The 19,339-nt window shown below is 36.1% G+C and overlaps 2 protein-coding genes across 6 annotated transcripts in view; one reads left to right on the forward strand and one right to left on the reverse strand.

Moving 5' to 3' along the window:
• Positions 1-78: 78 nt before the first annotated feature.
• LOC102530707 (olfactory receptor 51M1-like) overlaps positions 79-19,339 on the forward strand; it is a 259,108-nt gene continuing 239,847 nt past the window's right edge. For 3 of the 5 annotated variants that reach the window (XR_012076539.1, XR_012076538.1, XM_072969351.1), the window contains exon 1: positions 79-168. The gene's annotated coding sequence lies outside the window, so the exon portion shown is untranslated. The remainder of the gene's footprint in view (positions 169-19,339) is intronic. The other 2 variants (XR_012076536.1, XR_012076537.1) reach the window with 1 other exon arrangement.
• LOC102528352 (olfactory receptor 52D1-like) lies at positions 5,231-6,175 on the reverse strand. The gene has a single exon (XM_006203589.1). The coding sequence runs from the start codon at positions 6,173-6,175 to the stop codon at positions 5,231-5,233; it is 945 nt and encodes a 314-aa protein (XP_006203651.1).

Genomic DNA, 19,339 nt, shown 5'->3' on the forward strand with positions numbered 1-19,339 from the left:
TCTTCGTCAGGCCTCGTCCGCTCCTTGTTGGAGAGGACCGTGTTCGTGAGCCAATCCCTGGCCCTAGCACCCGACTCCACCCCTCAATCCCAGTCCTGGGGATGTGGAACCGGTCGGAAGTGGAAGCGCTGCGGCTCACCTGGCACCTCGCAACTTCGGCTGACTGAGGTAGGCAAAAAGTCCCTGACTTTCGGAGCTCTGTATTGAGCGCAAGAGAAAGACAATAACCTTATTCGCCGGAGGCGAGGCAGCAGCCCCCTGTTTTTTTGTTAGTTTTAATGCTGTAAAAATCTCTGCTGCATATGACAGAGCTTTACTCTGGATTTCTAGACGTCTCCAGTGTGACTCTTACTGGATTTAACTCTAAATTCCACATGATATCGTTCCACCACAAATATTCTAATACCGTAGAGACTGGCGGGTTGCGCTGTGTACACTGCAGCTACGACCTGCTTCATAACTATTTCCTGCTTTGAACCTAACACAAAACTTAGAAAGTCTTTCCTGTCACTTGATAAATGGTTTAGAGATTAATCCCAAGTGTGGCATATGTTGTCTGTAGTAGATGAAAAGGTATATACCACGAATTGTATTTCATTTTTGTTGGGTGAGGTGTGAGATGCAAGCATTCATCCTTTATTTTAAAACATGTCTCAGAGCAACAGCCTTTTAAAAAATTCACTGATGAGATAGGCCACTTAATATTCATAAGGTTTATTTCGTGCTCTCTGGAACAAACGTGTCTTACCAAGTCCTCCAATGAAATTTCCATTAATGGCTCAACTAGTTTTATTAAAATGAACTGATAGAATGTTCTCCAGAATGTACTGATTGTCCAGAGTCCTTTGAACTATATTAGGACAGTAGGAGAATTGATACATTCCTGGGCATGACTGTATTTTTATGCTGGTGGTGGTGGTGGTGTTTTTCCATGTGAGTGTGAACTGTTTATGAACTTTCTTCCTGATAGAAGTGGAAAATAATGAATTTGCCACATCAATTTCCGTATGTCATGTACCTGAGGAATCCAGCAAAATAATAACTTCTGGCACAGCACTGCAATTGGTTCTATTAATTGGCTGTGTTTTCCGTAGCCCACTAACTCCCTCTCCACCTCTATGATTTGCTTAGATAAAGGCAAAACATTTGGCTGTATCAGACTTGTGTAAGGACCAGATTGGTGAATTGAATGAGGATGTGAAAGGGGTAATCATTTCTGTAACCTTGATGTTTGTAGTGTTTTGTTCTCTCTGATTCCCTGCAAGAAGCAATACTGTTTTTATTTGCTATCTATAGAGGAAGGACAGTTGGAAAATCTACTTAGCCTTCTCTTCTGTAATAGCTCTTACCCACTCACGTATCCAAGAAATGAATGTGAAGTTTCCATCGGCTACGTATGTTCTTTTAAATTATACTTTTGGGGAGCAGGTAAATAACTATTGGATTTTGTTAATACTCTGTGAATCAAAGATGAAACAGACATCCATTTTAACCTTTTCCCTATTTTTTTTTCTCATTGTAGTAAAGGGGTGAGATGATGTTTTGAGTTTCTGACATTATGTCAATTCAGAACATGGCTCCAAATGTCTTTGTACTATGACTCCTTATAGAAGGACTAGGAGATTTATTTCCAAGCAAACTTCCAATGTTGTTGCAATATTCTTGCTGTTGGAAACACAGCTTCTCCTTTAGTCTAGATCTGGATTCTGGATCTGGAAACTGTCTCAAGTTGAAAACTGAGCAAATTATTGTGACATTACTATAGAAGTAGTTGCCTTTAGCCTCCTGATGACCTAGCTTCCATTTCTTTTGGTTGTGTAGGTTGAATACCTTTTTGGCTGACATTTATATGGCCCCTAGGAATGGCATATTATATTAACCATCTCCATCTCTCTTTCTGCATCAGAAGCCTTGACCATTACAGTGGCCTTGACTTTATTACCAAAAAAAACCCCCCCCAAAAAACTTGCCACCTTGTTTCAGATAATTAAGTATTGTTACCTTAACCCTGTCATTTTATCTTGTACTTCCTAGTTCTATAATAGTACCTGCTACCTTTAGCCTAGGCTGTGGAGGCCAGTCACCACTGGATTTCTCAATGATGCTGGCCCCTCTCTAATCAATGAATTTCTTTCTGGCATCATGTAATAAAATGTTTCTAGTGCCTTTCATGGAACACAGTTAGCTAGTGATTCATTGGCATTTTGTAATCTGTCCATTCCATCATGCCCAGATCTCTGAGTGTTCTTTATAGATTTCTGCATTATGTGAGATGGTGGCATTTCTAGCATTTTTATTTCACTCAGTAAAATAAAACTTCCAAGAATCAAACTAGCCATGTATTAGCACTACTCTAAAGGTTCTCACAAAAAAGTTATGTAACAGGCCATTGCTCCTGTATCAATAAAATTTCCTCATCTAACTTACAAATTGTCCCCCCCCCATTATTGCTGTTATCACTTTCTTTTCTTTTCTTTGTTAACCAGAGTTTTCAAAATTTCCAGATATGTCAGCTCAGGTGCATTCACACTACGTTTCAGTGTCCCACTCTCTCCTGGGGATCATTCTGAAGGTGGCATGTAAGACTCACTAGGTTTGAGAATTTCACCTTCCCTGGACTTTCACTATTTCTGAGTGTTCTCAGCTCTCCAAGTACTATAGATGAGAGTTGGTTATGTTCTTCCAAGAAAGTCCTCTGAATTCCAGCTTAAATTTTAATGAGTGGATAGTACTGGTCTTATTTCATTGTTTTTATCCATTATATCAGTGGTCCCCAACATGGTGATACAATTTTATGGTCCCAAGAATTATGATTAATGTTTTTGGTTTGTGTGGCATACATCTGTTATGACTATCTCCTTTGGCCATTTTGTTCCCAAGCACAGTTTTTGTAACTATCCTTACACAAAGTAAGCTTTTCTCTACCTCAGGACCTTTTTACTTTTTACGTAGCATGAATTTTTCTTTCCTCAGGTTAAAAAAAAATATTTTCATTATATTTCAGATCTATGCTTAAGGATAAAATTAACATACCATCTAAAGTAACCTCTATCTTCTGTTCTCTCAGAACACCTAATATATTTCAATATCATATTTTCATAATGTGAAATTGTTTTCTCCTTATATGTATGTGTCAAATACTTTATTTTATGCTGCTTCCCAAATAACCCTTCCATACGAGATACACAATATATAGGGCAAGCGGCCTATATGCTTCCTGTCAACCTTGTTTGTTATTGCATCCTCAGCACCTGCTGTCCAGCCTGGGCCACAGTAAGATTCTAGTATACATTCACTGAATGAATCTTCTTTAATTAAACAACTGGCTGAACTGTAGTGTGAACTAGGTTCCTGACTACTCCAGAATATGTTTTGTCATTGATCTAGAAATATAAGAAGACACTCCTTCTATATTAACTAAAGTTCATACACATAAAAAATTTACTTATTAGAACTGATGCATGATCCAAAAGCATCACTTTCATGTTAGGTAGACCTATGTAGAATTAGTATAAACAAAACTATAATGATAATTCTGAGAACTCATCAGCCTAACTTTCTAATTAGACTCTGTTCTTCTTCCTTGAATCTTTCCCTTTTCTATTTACTGACTAATTTCATCATTCGTCATGTGAATTAGTGAAAACAGGAGCCAGATAGTAAAATTATTTCCAGTTTATTCCTCTGGTTCCAATTTAAACATTCTTGCTGGATAATGATTCTTAATTCCAGGCTCTACCTTTTTAACCTCTTAATACATTAACTCCAATGGAAGTAAATCACATGGAGGCTTTTTTAGTGTCAGAACTATTTTCTGAAATAGCTGCTATCAATATCATTCAGGAAACTGAGGCAGAGAGACAATATGATGATGAGGATCAACACTGCTTGTATATAAGTGGTTGTTTTGGGATTCAAAACTGAGCAGTATCTCTTGAGAGCCAGTTGCCTTAAACACTGCTTTTTACTACCTCTTTTAGAATTTTAGATATACAGGTATTGTCCATCTTAACCAACACAATATGAAATGGAATATAATAAAATAAGTTTAGGCAATTAGAAATAAGGACCCATACTGAACACTTGGCTTTCCAGGGCGGAGGTGTGAAATCATAGGGCAGTCAACAGCCATGGCTCAACAGCTCATGGCTGACACCTGACAACCCTCTTGCTCAGAAAGAAATCAAAAATTCAAGAGAAAAAGTGACATGATAGTGAATAACTACAAATTGAGAGAGGTACTCAAGCTGCAGAGGAGCTTGGTAAAGTATGCTATGTGACCTAATGACAAAATTAGGTCATCATTAGGAATAGTGTAGCTCTTAAAACGTTATATTGTATTATATATCCATAATGACTGGATATGTCCATAATGACTTATATACCCATAGTGAATGATTCTATACATTATTTCATACAAATATGAATCAAGAGCATCTAGAAAGATGATTAATGAGGAAATGTCAGAATAGAATACTTCTCTATTTCATAACATAGGTTAGTAATAAACAGGGTTAGACTGTGCAGGAACATCAAAGAATGTGAGAGGGAGCTCTAGATATTTTCAAAGAATCAACCAAATCAACTTGAATCAAATTCAGGAAACAGAAAAAGGAAAAATGGTAGGACAGTTTTGATATCATTAAGTCTACTGGAGGAACACTGTGGTAATAGACATTATTTGGAAACTATAAAAAGATTCTGGCTAGATAAAGTAAAATAAGAATATGTCACAAAGAAATTACAGGAAGACCTCTGGAAGGCATATTAACAGTTTCTTCATCTGCCTGTTCAGAAGACATTTTGATAGAACCATCCTGATTTCCAGGGTTATAGATTTAAAATACTTCCAGTCTTATTGTTCAGGAGACAGAGACAATCCCAATAGTTAGGACTTACAAATGCATGGCAGCTTAGTGAAAGTCAGAGGTAGTGAGTCAGTAAGAATACCTCTGATAAAGCTGAAAAGACTAAACAACCCAGTAGCCTCATGGGGGGAAACAGTGAATAAGATTACATAATAGTGGAGATATTGCATTACCAGGTAAATATATTAAGAATAAATCATCTCAGTCAGCCCATCTTCTAAGCAGAACAAAATTTAGTTAATGCTAATTAACACTTCATATTACAAATAGAAAATGTAGGCATTCAGGTTTCTAGAAATAGGGCTAAATGTCTCTTTTCCCCCTAAAGTCTTAGAAAGTTGTTATAGTAAGCATTGGTTATTTTAGAATTTGTGAGACGTCAAAACTTGGAGGAATCGTTCTCTGATCCTCTTAGTTCTTATGCCGTAGATCATTGGGTTCACCATGGGTGGGACAAGGAGACAGATGTTGGCCACAAAAATGTGAACATGAGGAGCTACACCATGCCCAAACCTGTGAGTAAGAAAGGAGAAAAAGGCTGGAGTGTAGGCCACTAAGATCACACACACGTGGGATCCACAAGTGCCCAAGGTCTTGAGCTGAGCAGCCTTGGATGGAAGACGGAAGACAGTGTAAAGGATGACAACGTAGGAGCAGAGGATTAATATGAAATCTAAACCTCCAGTAAGGAAGGCAGCAGTTAGGCTGTATAGTCTTTGTATCCTGGTCTCTGCACAAGCAAGCTTGATCAAAGCCATGAATTCGCAGTAAGTGTGGGAGATGATATTAGTTCTGCAGTAGGGAAGCCACTGAAGCATGAAGGGCTGAGGACTGAAAAGCAAAGTTCCCCAGAAAACAATAGCTAGCCCCATGTTCTTGATGACTCTGTGTGTCAGGATAATGGAATGTCTCAGAGGATTGCAGATTGCCACATACCTGTCAAAGGCCATGGCCAAGATAAACCCCAAGGCCATGCTGCATAGTGAATGGATGAGAAATACTTGTGTAAGGCAGGCTTCAAAATAGATCTCCCTGTCATTGAACCAAAAAATGCTGAGGATTTTGGGCATAGCAGTAGTGGAGATGATCAGTTCAGCCACAGAGAGCATACAGAGGAAGAAGTACATGGGCTCATGAAGGCTGGAATCTGTTCTGATAATAATTAGAATAGAGATATTTCCCAGGAGAGCACTTAGGTAAACAAGACAGAACGGCACTGATATCCAAGTGTGGATGGCCTCCATCCCTGGAATGCCAAGGAGAAGAAAGGTGCTGGGATGGGTATTGGTATTGTTTGTCAATGACATGATGAAAATGACTTCCTCTGTTCAGCTGTGACATGATATAGATTCTCTCAATATTTCTATGACCATTCATTTACTGATGACTTCATTTATTTATTAATATAAAATTATTGAGAATGTCTTATACCCTAAAAATAAAATGATAATTAGGACCTAATCTCTAACTTTAGATATTAACTTTTTAATAGAGGAGAAAGCAGTGCAAATCCGTTATTAAACTCCCATGTGTTCAATGCAGTAAAATGTATATGAACAAACAGGTTTATGACTCAAGGAAGAGATATTTATTCCACTTGTATGAGTCAGATGATTCATGGATAAGATGCTTAATCTTAGTTCTGAAGCATTTTGGACCTCTAAAATAAAGAGAAAATTATAACATAAAGTTCATAATCAGAAGACTCTAACCTTAACTGTATTACTGTACTTTAAAATTCGTTTGTTCAGAACTATTTGTGAAATACAGTGTTCCCTCAGTATCCATGGCGGATTGGTTCCAGAACTCACCATGGATACAAAATCCTCAGATGCTCAAGTCCTATAATCAACCCTGTGTATCCTCAGTTCCATATCTGTGGATTCAGTCACCCCTGGATTGTGTAGTACTGCATGTATTTATTGAAAAATATCAGTGTATAAGTGAACTTGTGCAATTCAAGTGCCAACTGTTTGTTGAAATGGAAACGATATTGTGGAATGAAGACAACAGAAGTTTCTGTCCTAAATTTCACTTGAGTGTCCGCTATACCACATCTAATTATTATTATTAGATGTATTGATTAATTATTTTACCTGCACATATTCTAGACTCTTTTCCCAAGGAATGAGAACTGTAAGTGACAGCAAAAGATTCTAAACTAGGGCATATCCTGCATCTGTCTCCATAGACTAAGTAAAAATTAGGAGCCACTTTCTTATGGAAGGTAGCTATTTTTGAACCAGGCAATAGTCATCCTTTCAACTAATGCATTCATCCTCCAAACATTGCCTATTTCTCCTTCCTTTCTATCCAACACATTCAGACTGCAGAGTTCTGGAGGTATTGGGATTTAGCAACATATAGCTAAGTTGTGTCAATCTCACAAGTTCCACTATTAACTGTGATAACAGCTCATAGACCAGATATGCAATAGTGGCACTTTGTACCCTTAGGGAGAGAAAAACCAAAATGAAAGAAAAACAGCGGAAGATAACAGGAAGTGGAGAGCCTGCAGAAATAAGAAGTGCAGATTCTACTGCTATTGTTCTCATTTGATAAAAGAGGTGATTAAGCAGAAGACCCACCTAAATTAGGAAATATACAGAAGATGCATAACTTCTTAGAGCTGTGCTCCTCAACATCTAATTCAGTTGTAGGTCAGAGAGCTAAAAAGAATTAAAAATCCAAAAGCCTACAGGATGGCATAGGAGAGAAAAATAAACAAATCACTCAATTTTGGAGTTGACAACCACTGAGCACGGCCGGATATTTCTCATTTGAAAATGAATGAGAGAAAAGGCAAAAAGGGAAATCTGAAATTATTTGATAATGAAATTGAAAATTGGCTTAATATATGTGATTTAAGATTTATTTTGAATAATAGCTTTACTTCAGCAATAAAATAGAAGTTTAGAAACTAGATATTAGTACATAAAAGGTAGGCAAATCACACTTATGGTTCTGCAGTTAAATTCACTTTTCAGAACAACTTTTCAATTAAAGAGCAAACCAAGTTCAAAGCAATACTCACTTGTATAGTTATAAAATATTAGAACACATGCCACCTACATACTCTGAAATTTGTAATAAATTTTTGACTCCATTGCATTTGCTATATGAATGATAAAATAAATTTAGTAAAGAAACTTTGAATTGAGAATTTTAAAACAACATAAGCAATAATCCACTATAAATATAGGAGAAATAAATATTTAGGAGAAAGGAAATGATGAGAAGATAAAAATGATATTTAGCAGAAATGTAAAAAAAGTAAGAGCATGCCATTTAGAAGAGGATCAAACCTGGCAAAATAGTACCAAGTTTAAGAAAAACTATAGAAGCCAATTAAGCAAACTTAGAAATGCAGAATAGCAAATAATATATTTAATGTGAAATTCCACATACATTGCAGTTTAGGGGATTAAAGGGCCCATGCAGTGGCTTACTATTCTTCTGCCAAAAGGATATTTTTTTGTGCCCAGAATTTCTCTATTCATCAACCCTTGGACTCACAGTTTTTGGTCTTTACTTACTTCTGGAGACTTAGTGAATAAGGCCTGAATTAAAAATTCAGATATAGGTGTTTTACAGTGGAGTATGATAAAGCAAAGAATCAGACAGCCTGGGTTGTATTTAGGACACCATCATTTAGTCTGTTTCCCCAGAAACCACCTGGATACCATACTTGCTTAGAATTTCTTTCTCTTTGGCTCATTGCCACTATAGGAATTGACTTCTCTTCAATAGATCACAAAGCTCCTGCTTCTCACTTCAGCAACAATAATATATGCTTTCGACATGACACGTGTAGGTAGCATTCCTGAGCTTGCAGAATTGGAAAAGAAAGTAAACACCTTCTCCCCCTAGCTGGTTCTTTCTGTAGCACAGCCTAGAATTCTCAGTCTCAGCTCTTGGATAAATATCAATAACCTTTTATATCTCCTCTTCATTGGCATTAGTTATCCATAGAAAACCTCAACTGAATGACATCCTTTCCTACAGATAAGATCAAATGGGAAGAATATAAAGCTTCTGGAGAAAAAGAAAACCCTAGAGAAGTAAGATCTGGTGGTTCAAGAAATGCCACTGTTGATTCAGACACTGAATTGATGAATAGAAAATAAGAAGAAAGCTGTAATAAAAAAAGATTTTATGGCATCTTTTCAGCTTGGTAAGGAGTTTCCTTAATAGAAGATACTATCATCATCACTGCATCATTTTCTCACCCCCTGCTACCCTAGAGCACTGCTTTGAATTTTCCAGTATCATTCTGTTTTCTGATTCTCTTTGGCCTTGATGAGAAACCCATGACCTCCTGCCCCATACCTTTGGTGATAAAGGGAGATATTGAGGTGGTTGTGTTATCCTTGATCTCACCTGTCCTGTGTCACCAGAAGCTCCTGCATTGTCTTCATTATAATCTGCTGCTTTTTCAGCTAACCTCAACTGTATTAATAGTTCTAGAGTCACAGCCTCCCAGGAGCCAAGAAAATGGCCCAGGTGTGCAGGGGTTCCCTGTGGAGCCCAGCATATGCCAGAACAGATTTTTGAGTCGAAAATAGAAACAAGTCCTCAGAATTATTCTTCCACTATTTTTCTTAAAGATCCTAGAAGTTAGGAATAAACAGATCATTTCTTCAATGGAATCTCTTTTACTGTGAAGTTATTTTCCTGGGGATGCACTGGTTGGTCAAAAATAATTTGTTTCCATATATACTTTTTTCACAAAATTGTTTCAAATTTATAACCACATAGGCTTTAAATAACAACTTTTGACTTGGCTAAGTATACATAATTCCTAATTTCCTATTAGAAAATATGCAATGAAGACCTTTCTCTTAACGCTAAAGTTTGCATAATTATAATTTTAATAATTACAAAATATATCATTGAATTTATGTTCCAGTATTTATTTAACCATACTCCAGTTCTTCAATATGTATGTTATTTAATCATTTCACTGATTAGGAAGATTAATTCTTTATGTAAGTGTGATAGAAATACTAGAAATAAAGAAAAAACACAAAATTATGAGCATCTACTGTTCTGAACATGACTGTGCAAAGCAGCTTTGTGATTTCTTACTGTACCACATTTACATGGAACTCACATTCCTGCATTATTTGTGAAAACAACTCTTCTATTCATTTAATTGACTTCCTTCTACATAGTAGGTAATAGTAATATTCTAGGAGCTGGGAATATAATAAAGCATACAAGGTCCTTCATATTACGAATATTTCTTATAGTGGGAAAAATCAGCAATACATTTAAAAATTGTAATATTTCAGGAAATAAAGTTCTTTGATGAAGTTAAGAAGTGATGTAATAGAGACTGACTAGAGGTAGGAAGAACTTAGAAAAAGATCAGGAAAGAACTTTGTTGGAGATAATGGTTGAATTGAGACCTGGATGAGTCATTCAAAGAACTGAGGAAGATTATTGCAAGAAAAAGATATGAGGAGAAAATTTTTGCTAAGAGTTGAGGAGAAGGGTAGGATAGCTGAAACAAGGTATGCAAAGGGTAGGGATCAGTGAAAAAGCTTAATTTCAGTCTCAGCGCAATAAGATACCATTTTTCCAGCAATGTGTAACTTGATCTCCTCTATATAGAACTGATGTAGGTTGTCAAAATTGGAAACAAAGTCCATACTAAGGCTGTTTGAAAGACCGGGTTTAAGATGTTGTCAGGTTTTCTAAGGTAGCTAAAATATAAAGAAATGTGAATGGATTATGCTTATGTTTCAAGAAAAGGACCCATTTATTATAAGCTTATTTTAATATCCAAGTGACAAAAATATTACTAGTAAATATGTACTTAAACCGGTATAAGTGATATGTTAAAAAATTAAATAGTTAAGTAGTGAAAAAAGTCTTCTTTACTTCAGTAGTGTTATTTTTGAGATTTTATTTTAAGAAATTAATTAGACGTAAAATGTATTTGATATATAAGAAAAAAATCAGAGTACAAAATATATGGTTATTAACATTTCAACTATATGAAAAAGGGGAGAGAACACCTGAATATATCCAAAAGAATTACATTGGGGTAGTGGGATAATGGATAGCATATTTCTTCACTTTGCCACTTAGATAATTTTCATAAAAAAATTCAATAATAGAGTCTAGATTTACCTAATATTTAGTCAAGACTATTTTATATAAAAAACACCTTTCATTATAATATGCAAATAATGTAACTTATCTGAGAAGCAACTCTTGTTGATACAATGACAGTTGTGTTCATAAAGTTTCAAAAATGGTATGTTTCTTATCCTATATATATAAATAATGAATATATATTAAAATATATATACATACATATTTAAACTCATTTAATTACATATTCATTCTCAACAGTTCTCTTAATATAATATGCATTTGTCAAGAGAGAATTGATGTTCATTTTGGTGTTAATTTTTTTCTTCTAAATTCTAGCACCTTTCCAAAATATAACTATTAAAAATTAAGTTTTAGCTTAAATTTTTACTTGACCACATATAAATGGAGGTAAGAAACTTAGTTATAGGTCTTGATTGCCTGGATTGAAATCTGGGCTTTACTACATGAGATCTCCATAATTTGGGCATTTACTTACCTTTTCAATCATGTAGTTCTCTAATAATATTGAAGACTTGATTTCTTAAACCTGTGCTTTTAGTTTTTTTTTTCCATTATACAATTTTCATTTGAATCTTTAAAAAATATTTCAGTTTTTTCTGAATACTTAAATATTACCTTCTATTTTCTTGAGTGTGTTTATTTATAGTCATTACAAAGCCTATCTGAAAATTGTATTTTTGTATACCCTATGTTTATTCTTGCAGTACTTTTTTAAATCTTAATTTCATGTTATGTATATTTGTTGCTTTCTCTTCTTGGTTATGCTAAGGCCAAATATTTTGTGTAAAAATAAACTAGAAATAATTTAAGCCTAGACTAATATTATGTAATATTATTCCAGTTTAGAGGATTTGGATATAATTCCAGCAGGTGGCTGTGGGCACTAATAATCTCATATCTCTTGAATCAAATCAGAATTTGAGATTATTTGAATCTATACTAGTCTCTCTGAGAACATATCTATTTCTGACTCACTCTTACATCTCAGGAAGATCCCTAGGGGACTCCATCCCATAGTCTTGGTAATTTCTAGGACCTGCCCAGTCCTAGTGCCTAGTTTAGTTCCACTGTCCCTTAACTTTATTGTATAGTCTTAGTATGTATAGTCCTTTTATTCCACTAATGCTTTATTCAATTGGAGCCTTCCCACCTCCCATTGTGTGTCTAAACTCAGCCAGCCATCAGAGGTAGTCAGGGTTTCCTTGAATTTGTCCACTTACATCTCCCTTAGACATTCTCTGTTCCTGTAGAAATTCCTGCTGTCTCATCTTGAACAACATCCATCCCTTGGGCCCACAGATCCCTACTCCTTATGTAGCATTAGTGACTATGGGTCCCTCAGGCTTTGAAGGACCCTATATAACCGGGAAAAATAAAGAGCTTCTTTTTATCACAGAGGGACAAACTGATAACCTTCTATATCCCATTAGAAACACTATCTCCAGCTTGAGCACTTTAACTATGAGCAAGAAAACAAAGCAGTGAAAGTTAAGTGATGGAGAAACAGAAGTAGCCTCCAGACAGGAGTAAGTCTATCATGGGGAAGAAAGGCAGAGCTGGGAGGGAAAACCACTATCAATTTGTCAATGGAAAGAAGAAAAGAAAATATGGGTTAAAGAAAAGAGGTTGGCTTTGGGAGCTGGAGATAGTGGATTTGAGTGAGATGAAAAATGAGTGAATTTTGTAGGAAAAAACCGTGTAATGTGATGAAGTAATGTGAGATGAGTTGTGTTTGGATATTTTAGATCGTGGACAGAGAGTATTTGAATAGAGTGGTGAGAAAGAAACTTGGATTATTATATAAACAGAAAGAAGGAAGGAATGTCTGTAGTTCGGTGAACAAGGGTGGCAGTGAGATAAGAACTAATAAAACTCTATAAGACAATCAAGTGAATTTGAGCATGAGAGCACAAAGATGATGAGGAAGGGGAGCAGGGGCAAAATCATATGTAAAATCCACCTCCCTCTTTCCATACACAAGGAAGAAGGATTTTATAAATAATGACAATTGCTTTCCTTTCAGAGATCAGTAGGCAGCAATTGCATTTTAAACACAGAAATGACTTGCTTTGCCTGTGTCTTTAAGAACTCACTGCTCTAAGGAAAATTAATTTGGGGGGAGTGACACAAGAGTGGAAAGAATTACATGAATTAAGTGGCTAATAAAAATAGTTTAGAAGAGAAATCATGACTGTGGTAAAGAGCAGAAGTGAATTAGTTAAAATAATTTGAGTGTAGTAATAGGAGAGCATATTAATGAATTTGAATAACCAAAGGCAATGTCTAGTTTTTGACCAACTGTATAGCATGAGTTACATTTACTGAGACAGAAATATTAAGGCAATTTATCAAGAATTCTTTCTTGGCCAGGTGGTCTTTGCTGTGCCTTTTAGACATCCAAGCTGAGTTATCCAGTAGACTATCTGATATACCATTCTGGAGATCAGTTGAGAGATTAAGGATAGAGACATGTAGTGGAGTTACCAATGTATAGATCGTTTTTAAAGAGAATTACTGAATAAAATATCTTAAGAAAAAGTGTAGTTATATAATAGAAATAAAAGCAGAAGTAAGCCCTGGGATACTTATATAACATTTAGAAATCTGGTAGTGGAGTAGGACTCAATGAAGATTTAAAAAAAAAAAAAGAGCAACTAGTAAGATGGGAGGAGACAAAAGCAACCTTTTAAAAAAATATATATATATGGAGAAAAACATTTTCAAATGAGAAAATGGTCAACAGTTTCATATGCTGCTGAGAGTTATATTATGATTGAGGCAGGAGCATTGTTTAGATTTGGTGACCAGGGATTATTGATTAATTTGACTAGAGGTACTCAGCTTTGGGAGGGTGTTGGGCAGGATATGAATATAAAGAGAGATGGGGAGAGATGAGGAAAGACAGATTATGCAACCTATTTTGTTCTCCCAATCCTTTTTCATCTACTTTTGAAGCAAAGATGCGTAATCCTTGAAGGATGAGGTGGTTCATTCACTTGTTTTCAGGCCTTCTCACTAGAAATAGGTACACCTTCTTATTTCCAAATTCTAAGCTCTCGACTCTCCCAATAGGAAGCTCTGCTTGTGTTTCACTGTTTTATAAGGTCCCAGGCTAAATATCTAGCTTGAAAGTTTTCTCGCTCTCCATTTCTACTTCATATGAGGCTTACTTCCTCTTAGCAGGAATACCTCAATCTGCCATTGTAATTGTAGAGTCACCATGATTTAGAGAACTATTCCTGTGAGTTAAGTAAAGTAACAAAATTTAGCTGATTATCTACCCCACCCCCCACCCCCAGTACTTTGTGGACCACAACAACTACCTAAGGCAGTGTTCTTGTTGCAGGGATTCTCACAACTCTTCCCCCTTCTCTCCCTTCTCTGCCCAACAAAAGTGTTTCCTTTCAAGGCCTACCTCTTTCAGTTTTCTCCAAGGCCTATGTTTTAGTAAAGAAAAGTGAGAAGACGGCACATGTTCAGGTAAAACTTAGAGGCATTTGCAGGAGAGGGCAAGGCTCTTACGCAGGGAGGCCTGGTAAAAATACTCTGAAGTCTGAGCAGGAAGGACTATTTATGATTTATACCAAAAAGAAGAAAATCAAGAAAATGGTACTAGATTGTTGCAGTTATAGTGAGCCGCTGGGTCAGAGTCTGGGGATGGGGTGGCAAACTTTATTTAATACCCTAGGGATGTAGAGTCTATAATGGTGGTATTTTTCTTGTGTCTATCAGAGATGACCCAAGACCATGTTCACAGATGGAAACATTAGAAAACTAGCTGTGAGTTTCAGTGACAATACAAGGGAGGCTCCAGGATGAACAAAGCTGATATGGCTCACAAATCAATTATATCCATGGACATATGATAAAAATTCACTTAAACAAAACTCTTGTCTCATTGTAGAATAGGTACACATAAATAAACCTTGGTGGGGAATATGAAAGAGAAAACAAACTCCAAAATCCTTGAAACTGTGTAAATTAAAGTACTGTTTGTGGATGCTTGTGGACTTCTGGTTCCCATTTAAACCAGTTTGAGGGCTGATTTATCTACCTCTCTAGTTGGTAACCACTCTTGGTGCGTATATAGTGTTTTTTGAAATACCAGTTTCATATCCTGTAATATGACTTGATTAGTCTTTTTTTTTTTTCTGTTGGGTAAACCTAACTATGCATTTAATGCCTAAGCTTTTTCTGATACTTATTCTAAAATATTTCTACCAGGTGTCCTTGTCAGAGGAAAATGAGTGCTTAACATGGAGAAGTCAGGATCTCAGAAAATATTCTTACTTAACATCACATCCAAAAATAAATGGCAAGTAAATGATGAATCTAAAAGTACATAAAAACAAAACAACCTATAAAAAATGTTAGTAGGAATATGTTGTAAACTTGGGAGAGGAAAGAACATCCTACAAATGACTCCAAATCCAGAATCAATAGGGTAAAAGATTGGCAGATAACTATATAATATTATAAGCCATTTTAAGTATTACACCATAATACGTTTAAAGAGGATGGTGACTTTGAATAGCTTTTCAAAATCTTTATGCATAATGTCCCTGCAAAGCAATAAGAGTTGGGTAGAAAAGCTAATAGAGAAACATGAGTTGCTATCTTTTCAGTGTTGTGTGTTTTTCTTCCTTTTAGGAGTCTATTTTTATGGTAGGTGGATGGCTCCATGGGACAGCCTCCTGACAGGCTCTAATTCCAGTCCTGGGCAGTCTGCTTCCTTCTACCTCACTGGGATTCCTGGCTACGACAATGTACAACACTTTCTTTCCATTCCTTTCTGTGTTTTCTTCTTGTTTGGGATAGTGGGCAACTGCACCATCCTTCACATCATCCACACTGACAAGAGTCTCCATGAGCCCATGTACTACTTCCTGGCCATGCTGTGCCTTACTGACATGGGCATGTCAGTCTCCACCCTGCCCACAGTGCTGAAAACCTTCTGGTTTGAAGCTCAGGAGATTGAGTTGGAAGCTTGTGTAGCCCAGATGTATTTTATTCATACTTTTTCTCTGATGGAGTCATCTGTGCTCATAGCCATGGCTTTTGACCGCTATGTTGCCATCTGCGATCCTTTGAGGTATTCCAGCAAACTGACCCCATGATGCATTGTCTACATAGGGGTCTTTATTGTAATCTGATGCTCCACTGTCCTCCCTGTTGTTCTTGTTCATATTCCCACGTTTTCCTTCTGTCACTCCCGTGTTCTCTCCCACTCTTTCTGCTTACATCAAGATGTCATCCAATTGGCCTGTGCTGACATCTCATTCAACGTATTGTATGGCTTGTTTGTTGTTGCATTTTATTGGGGTGTAGATTCTCTAGGAATCTTTTTTTCTTATGCTTTCATCCTCCTCCACTCTGTGCTAGGCACTGCATCCAAGAGAGGGAAACTCAAAGCCCTCAATATGTGTTCCTCCCATATTTGTGCTGTGCTCATTCTGTATGTGCCAATGATAGGGTTATCTGTAGTGCATGGCTTTGCAAAACACTCCTCCCCCATTATTCACATAACCATGGCACATATTTACCTGATAGTTCCACCAGTACTCAACCCAATTATTTATAGTATCAAGACAAAGCAGATTCGCCAAGGCTTTCTAAGAGTATTATCATCCAGAAGGGCTGGGCTTGCTCACACTTAGAAGGTGAAAGAGTCCCCAGTATTTTGACCTTTATATTCATTTTCCTCATCCTGAAAATAACCTGTGTAGAAACTCTTGGACACATTTGGTGCATAATACTTCCATGATAGTTCATAAATTCTATATGTCCATTCAAGAAAAAAATATCTTTCAATTATTTCTATTATTCCTTCCTAGCTTTAAAGCATCTTAAAATCCTGGTGCCAGGGAGTCTAGTAAGAGGGAATTTATTTCATTCAAATAATTTATGGAGATATTTTCCATTCAGGTTTGAAGAGAAGTCCTATTTTCCATGTTAGAACTAAAACAGAGAAGTTAACTTAACTATTAAAAAGTGAAAGAGATAATATATAGTAGAGTTGGTGTTAATAACTAGGTATATTTTCTTTCTACTGAGACAAAGTAGACTTCATTCTCCATACTTTGAGTCAAATCATAATCAAATGGATGTCTGAATTTAGAGATGGAATAAATGAAAATACTACATTTCTTTGTTTACTTCTAGTGGAATGGTTGTCAGAAAAAGCTTGGGCCATGAATGTATAGTTAGTTTTCTTCAGTGGGAAAAACTTACAAGGCAGATGCAGATTTAACCCCAAAGGGGCTCTGTAACTCATGAAATGAGTGAAAAAAAAACCAATATCCCTTGGTAAGTGTATTCTCCTATTAGGCATCTGTCTCATGTGCAGAACTTTAAACAAAAATAGAGCAAGAGCGATCCCCCAGATCACCATGAACTGTAGCTGCCCAAGACTCTTGCTGTCTCACACAATTCCCTAGGAAATAAGAAGAAACAAGCAAATTTTCAACACTCAAGCTTAAAGTGTACTTTTTAACGGGAGAATAGAAACAGATTTGAGACAATTAGAAAAAGGTTCAAAGAGAACCCAAACTGATTATTTTTGTACAAATAGTATTTTAAATGACACCCCCCCAAAAAAACCTCCCCTTGGTTAAATAATGGGAAGCTGAAAAATGTAAATAATCACATTTTGTGCAGCATTAATGCTAGGTAATCTGAAAATAAGAAAGAATACAGAAGGTAATAAAAAGTGAAAACTATACAGAACTATAGTTTTAAAAAAATCATTTAGGAAGTAAACTTATCTCAGAAAACAATAAAACTAGACAACAAACTGCAGTTTGTAAAGAATTTAAAACAAAAAAAATCTATGAAAATATACTTTTAAAGATTAAATCAGATAAGAAGACCGATTTTATAGCAAACAAGGCCAGTGAATATGAAAATACCAAAAAAACTTAACAAATACATGCAGTTAGGTTTTATACATGACAAAGGCATTATTTCATATATACTGACCATGAGGAGTCTTAGCTCCAGGGTAAATCATAGGTGATTTCCATCTACTTTGCTCTATATGCATTGTCTCTTAAGGAATTTATTCAACCTTCCTTTGTGAAAGAGGCCTTTGTTCTCCTTTTTGTCTAGGTTGACTTGCTGTCTGTCCTCTCCTTCCTCCTCATTGTCATATGTAGAAAAACTAAATATGCAAAGACACCTGAATCTTTCTCTCTTCCACTTGGGCAACTGACTTTTTTCAGGTGAATACCCCCATTTTAGGAAAAAAAAGGACTTTTTGGCCTGATTAATCAAAACGTGAACATCAGCCTTTTTGTTTGAAAATGAAGAAAAAAATTGCACATGTAAAAACTTCAATAATAAACTCGAAGATAGTGATGGTGATAAACACAGAGACAGAAAGTGACAAGAGAGATGTATGTATGTATATGAGGTAGACATTTCTGTTTTGTATTAGTTAACTTTCTGTCAGGAAGAACATGCCATTGTCAAACTGGAGAATTGAAAGAATTTTATAAAGGGGTCAGGGGTCATTGCAAATATGTAGGCAGGATTTAGGAAAACCAAAAAGGAATATGTATGTGTGTGTGTGTTTGTGTGTATGTATATACATATACTAGCACTAGACAGGTGTGTGTCTAGATAAAATTTCTTGCAGCTAATTTAAACTTTCTACGCACATCAGTAGGTAATCTCAATGTACGTAATACATTTCTTCTTGATGTTTAAAGTATAAGCTAACATGTGAAAGAGGATCTTGACTTATATTCTGTATCACATACACTTCTGTATGCTTTTACCATTTGTGGATAGACGTAATAAAGCATTTATGAAAATGGCAAAAATAAATATAGATAGATAGATAAATAGAGAGATAGATCTTAGTATTACAGATGAAAGTTTGCTCCCGTCACTAGTCCTGAAGTGGCAAGGGAAAACATTTTACCAGACCATGGAAAGGACAGCATGTGGAGAAGGACACCTGGCATGAGTGTTCCCTTTCTGTAGAGAGAGGCAGCCACCATGAGGAACCAAAATGGGAGGGTTGGTGAGGAGTCAGGGGAGCAAACACTGCAATTGCATGTTCTTTTGTATTCCTGTTTCCTGCCATTCCCATCATTGACCAAGTAAAACTAGAAGCCAGAGGGCAGAGGTACCTCGATGCAGCTCTTTATAGTCAGGGCACAGAGTAGGGAAGATCTGGAAAAGAGGCTAAGAATGCCTTTCTTCCTGCAACCACTCTTTCATGTTTGTATTTACTCTTAGGTTTTGTGGTCTAGGTAGTGATCTGTCCATAGCTCTAAATGTGAATATTTGCCCATCACCTCCTCCCCATCATAGTGAACTATTCAAAATTGAGCTCATGA

Source organism: Vicugna pacos, chromosome 10 (genome assembly GCF_048564905.1).
Source record: "Vicugna pacos chromosome 10, VicPac4, whole genome shotgun sequence".
Lineage (NCBI taxonomy): Eukaryota > Metazoa > Chordata > Mammalia > Artiodactyla > Camelidae > Vicugna > Vicugna pacos.

Excerpts from the sequence above, each read along its gene's own strand:
- LOC102528352 (XM_006203589.1), bottom strand. The coding sequence starts at position 6,175 with ATGTCATTGACAAACAATACCAATACCCATCCCAGCACCTTTCTTCTC.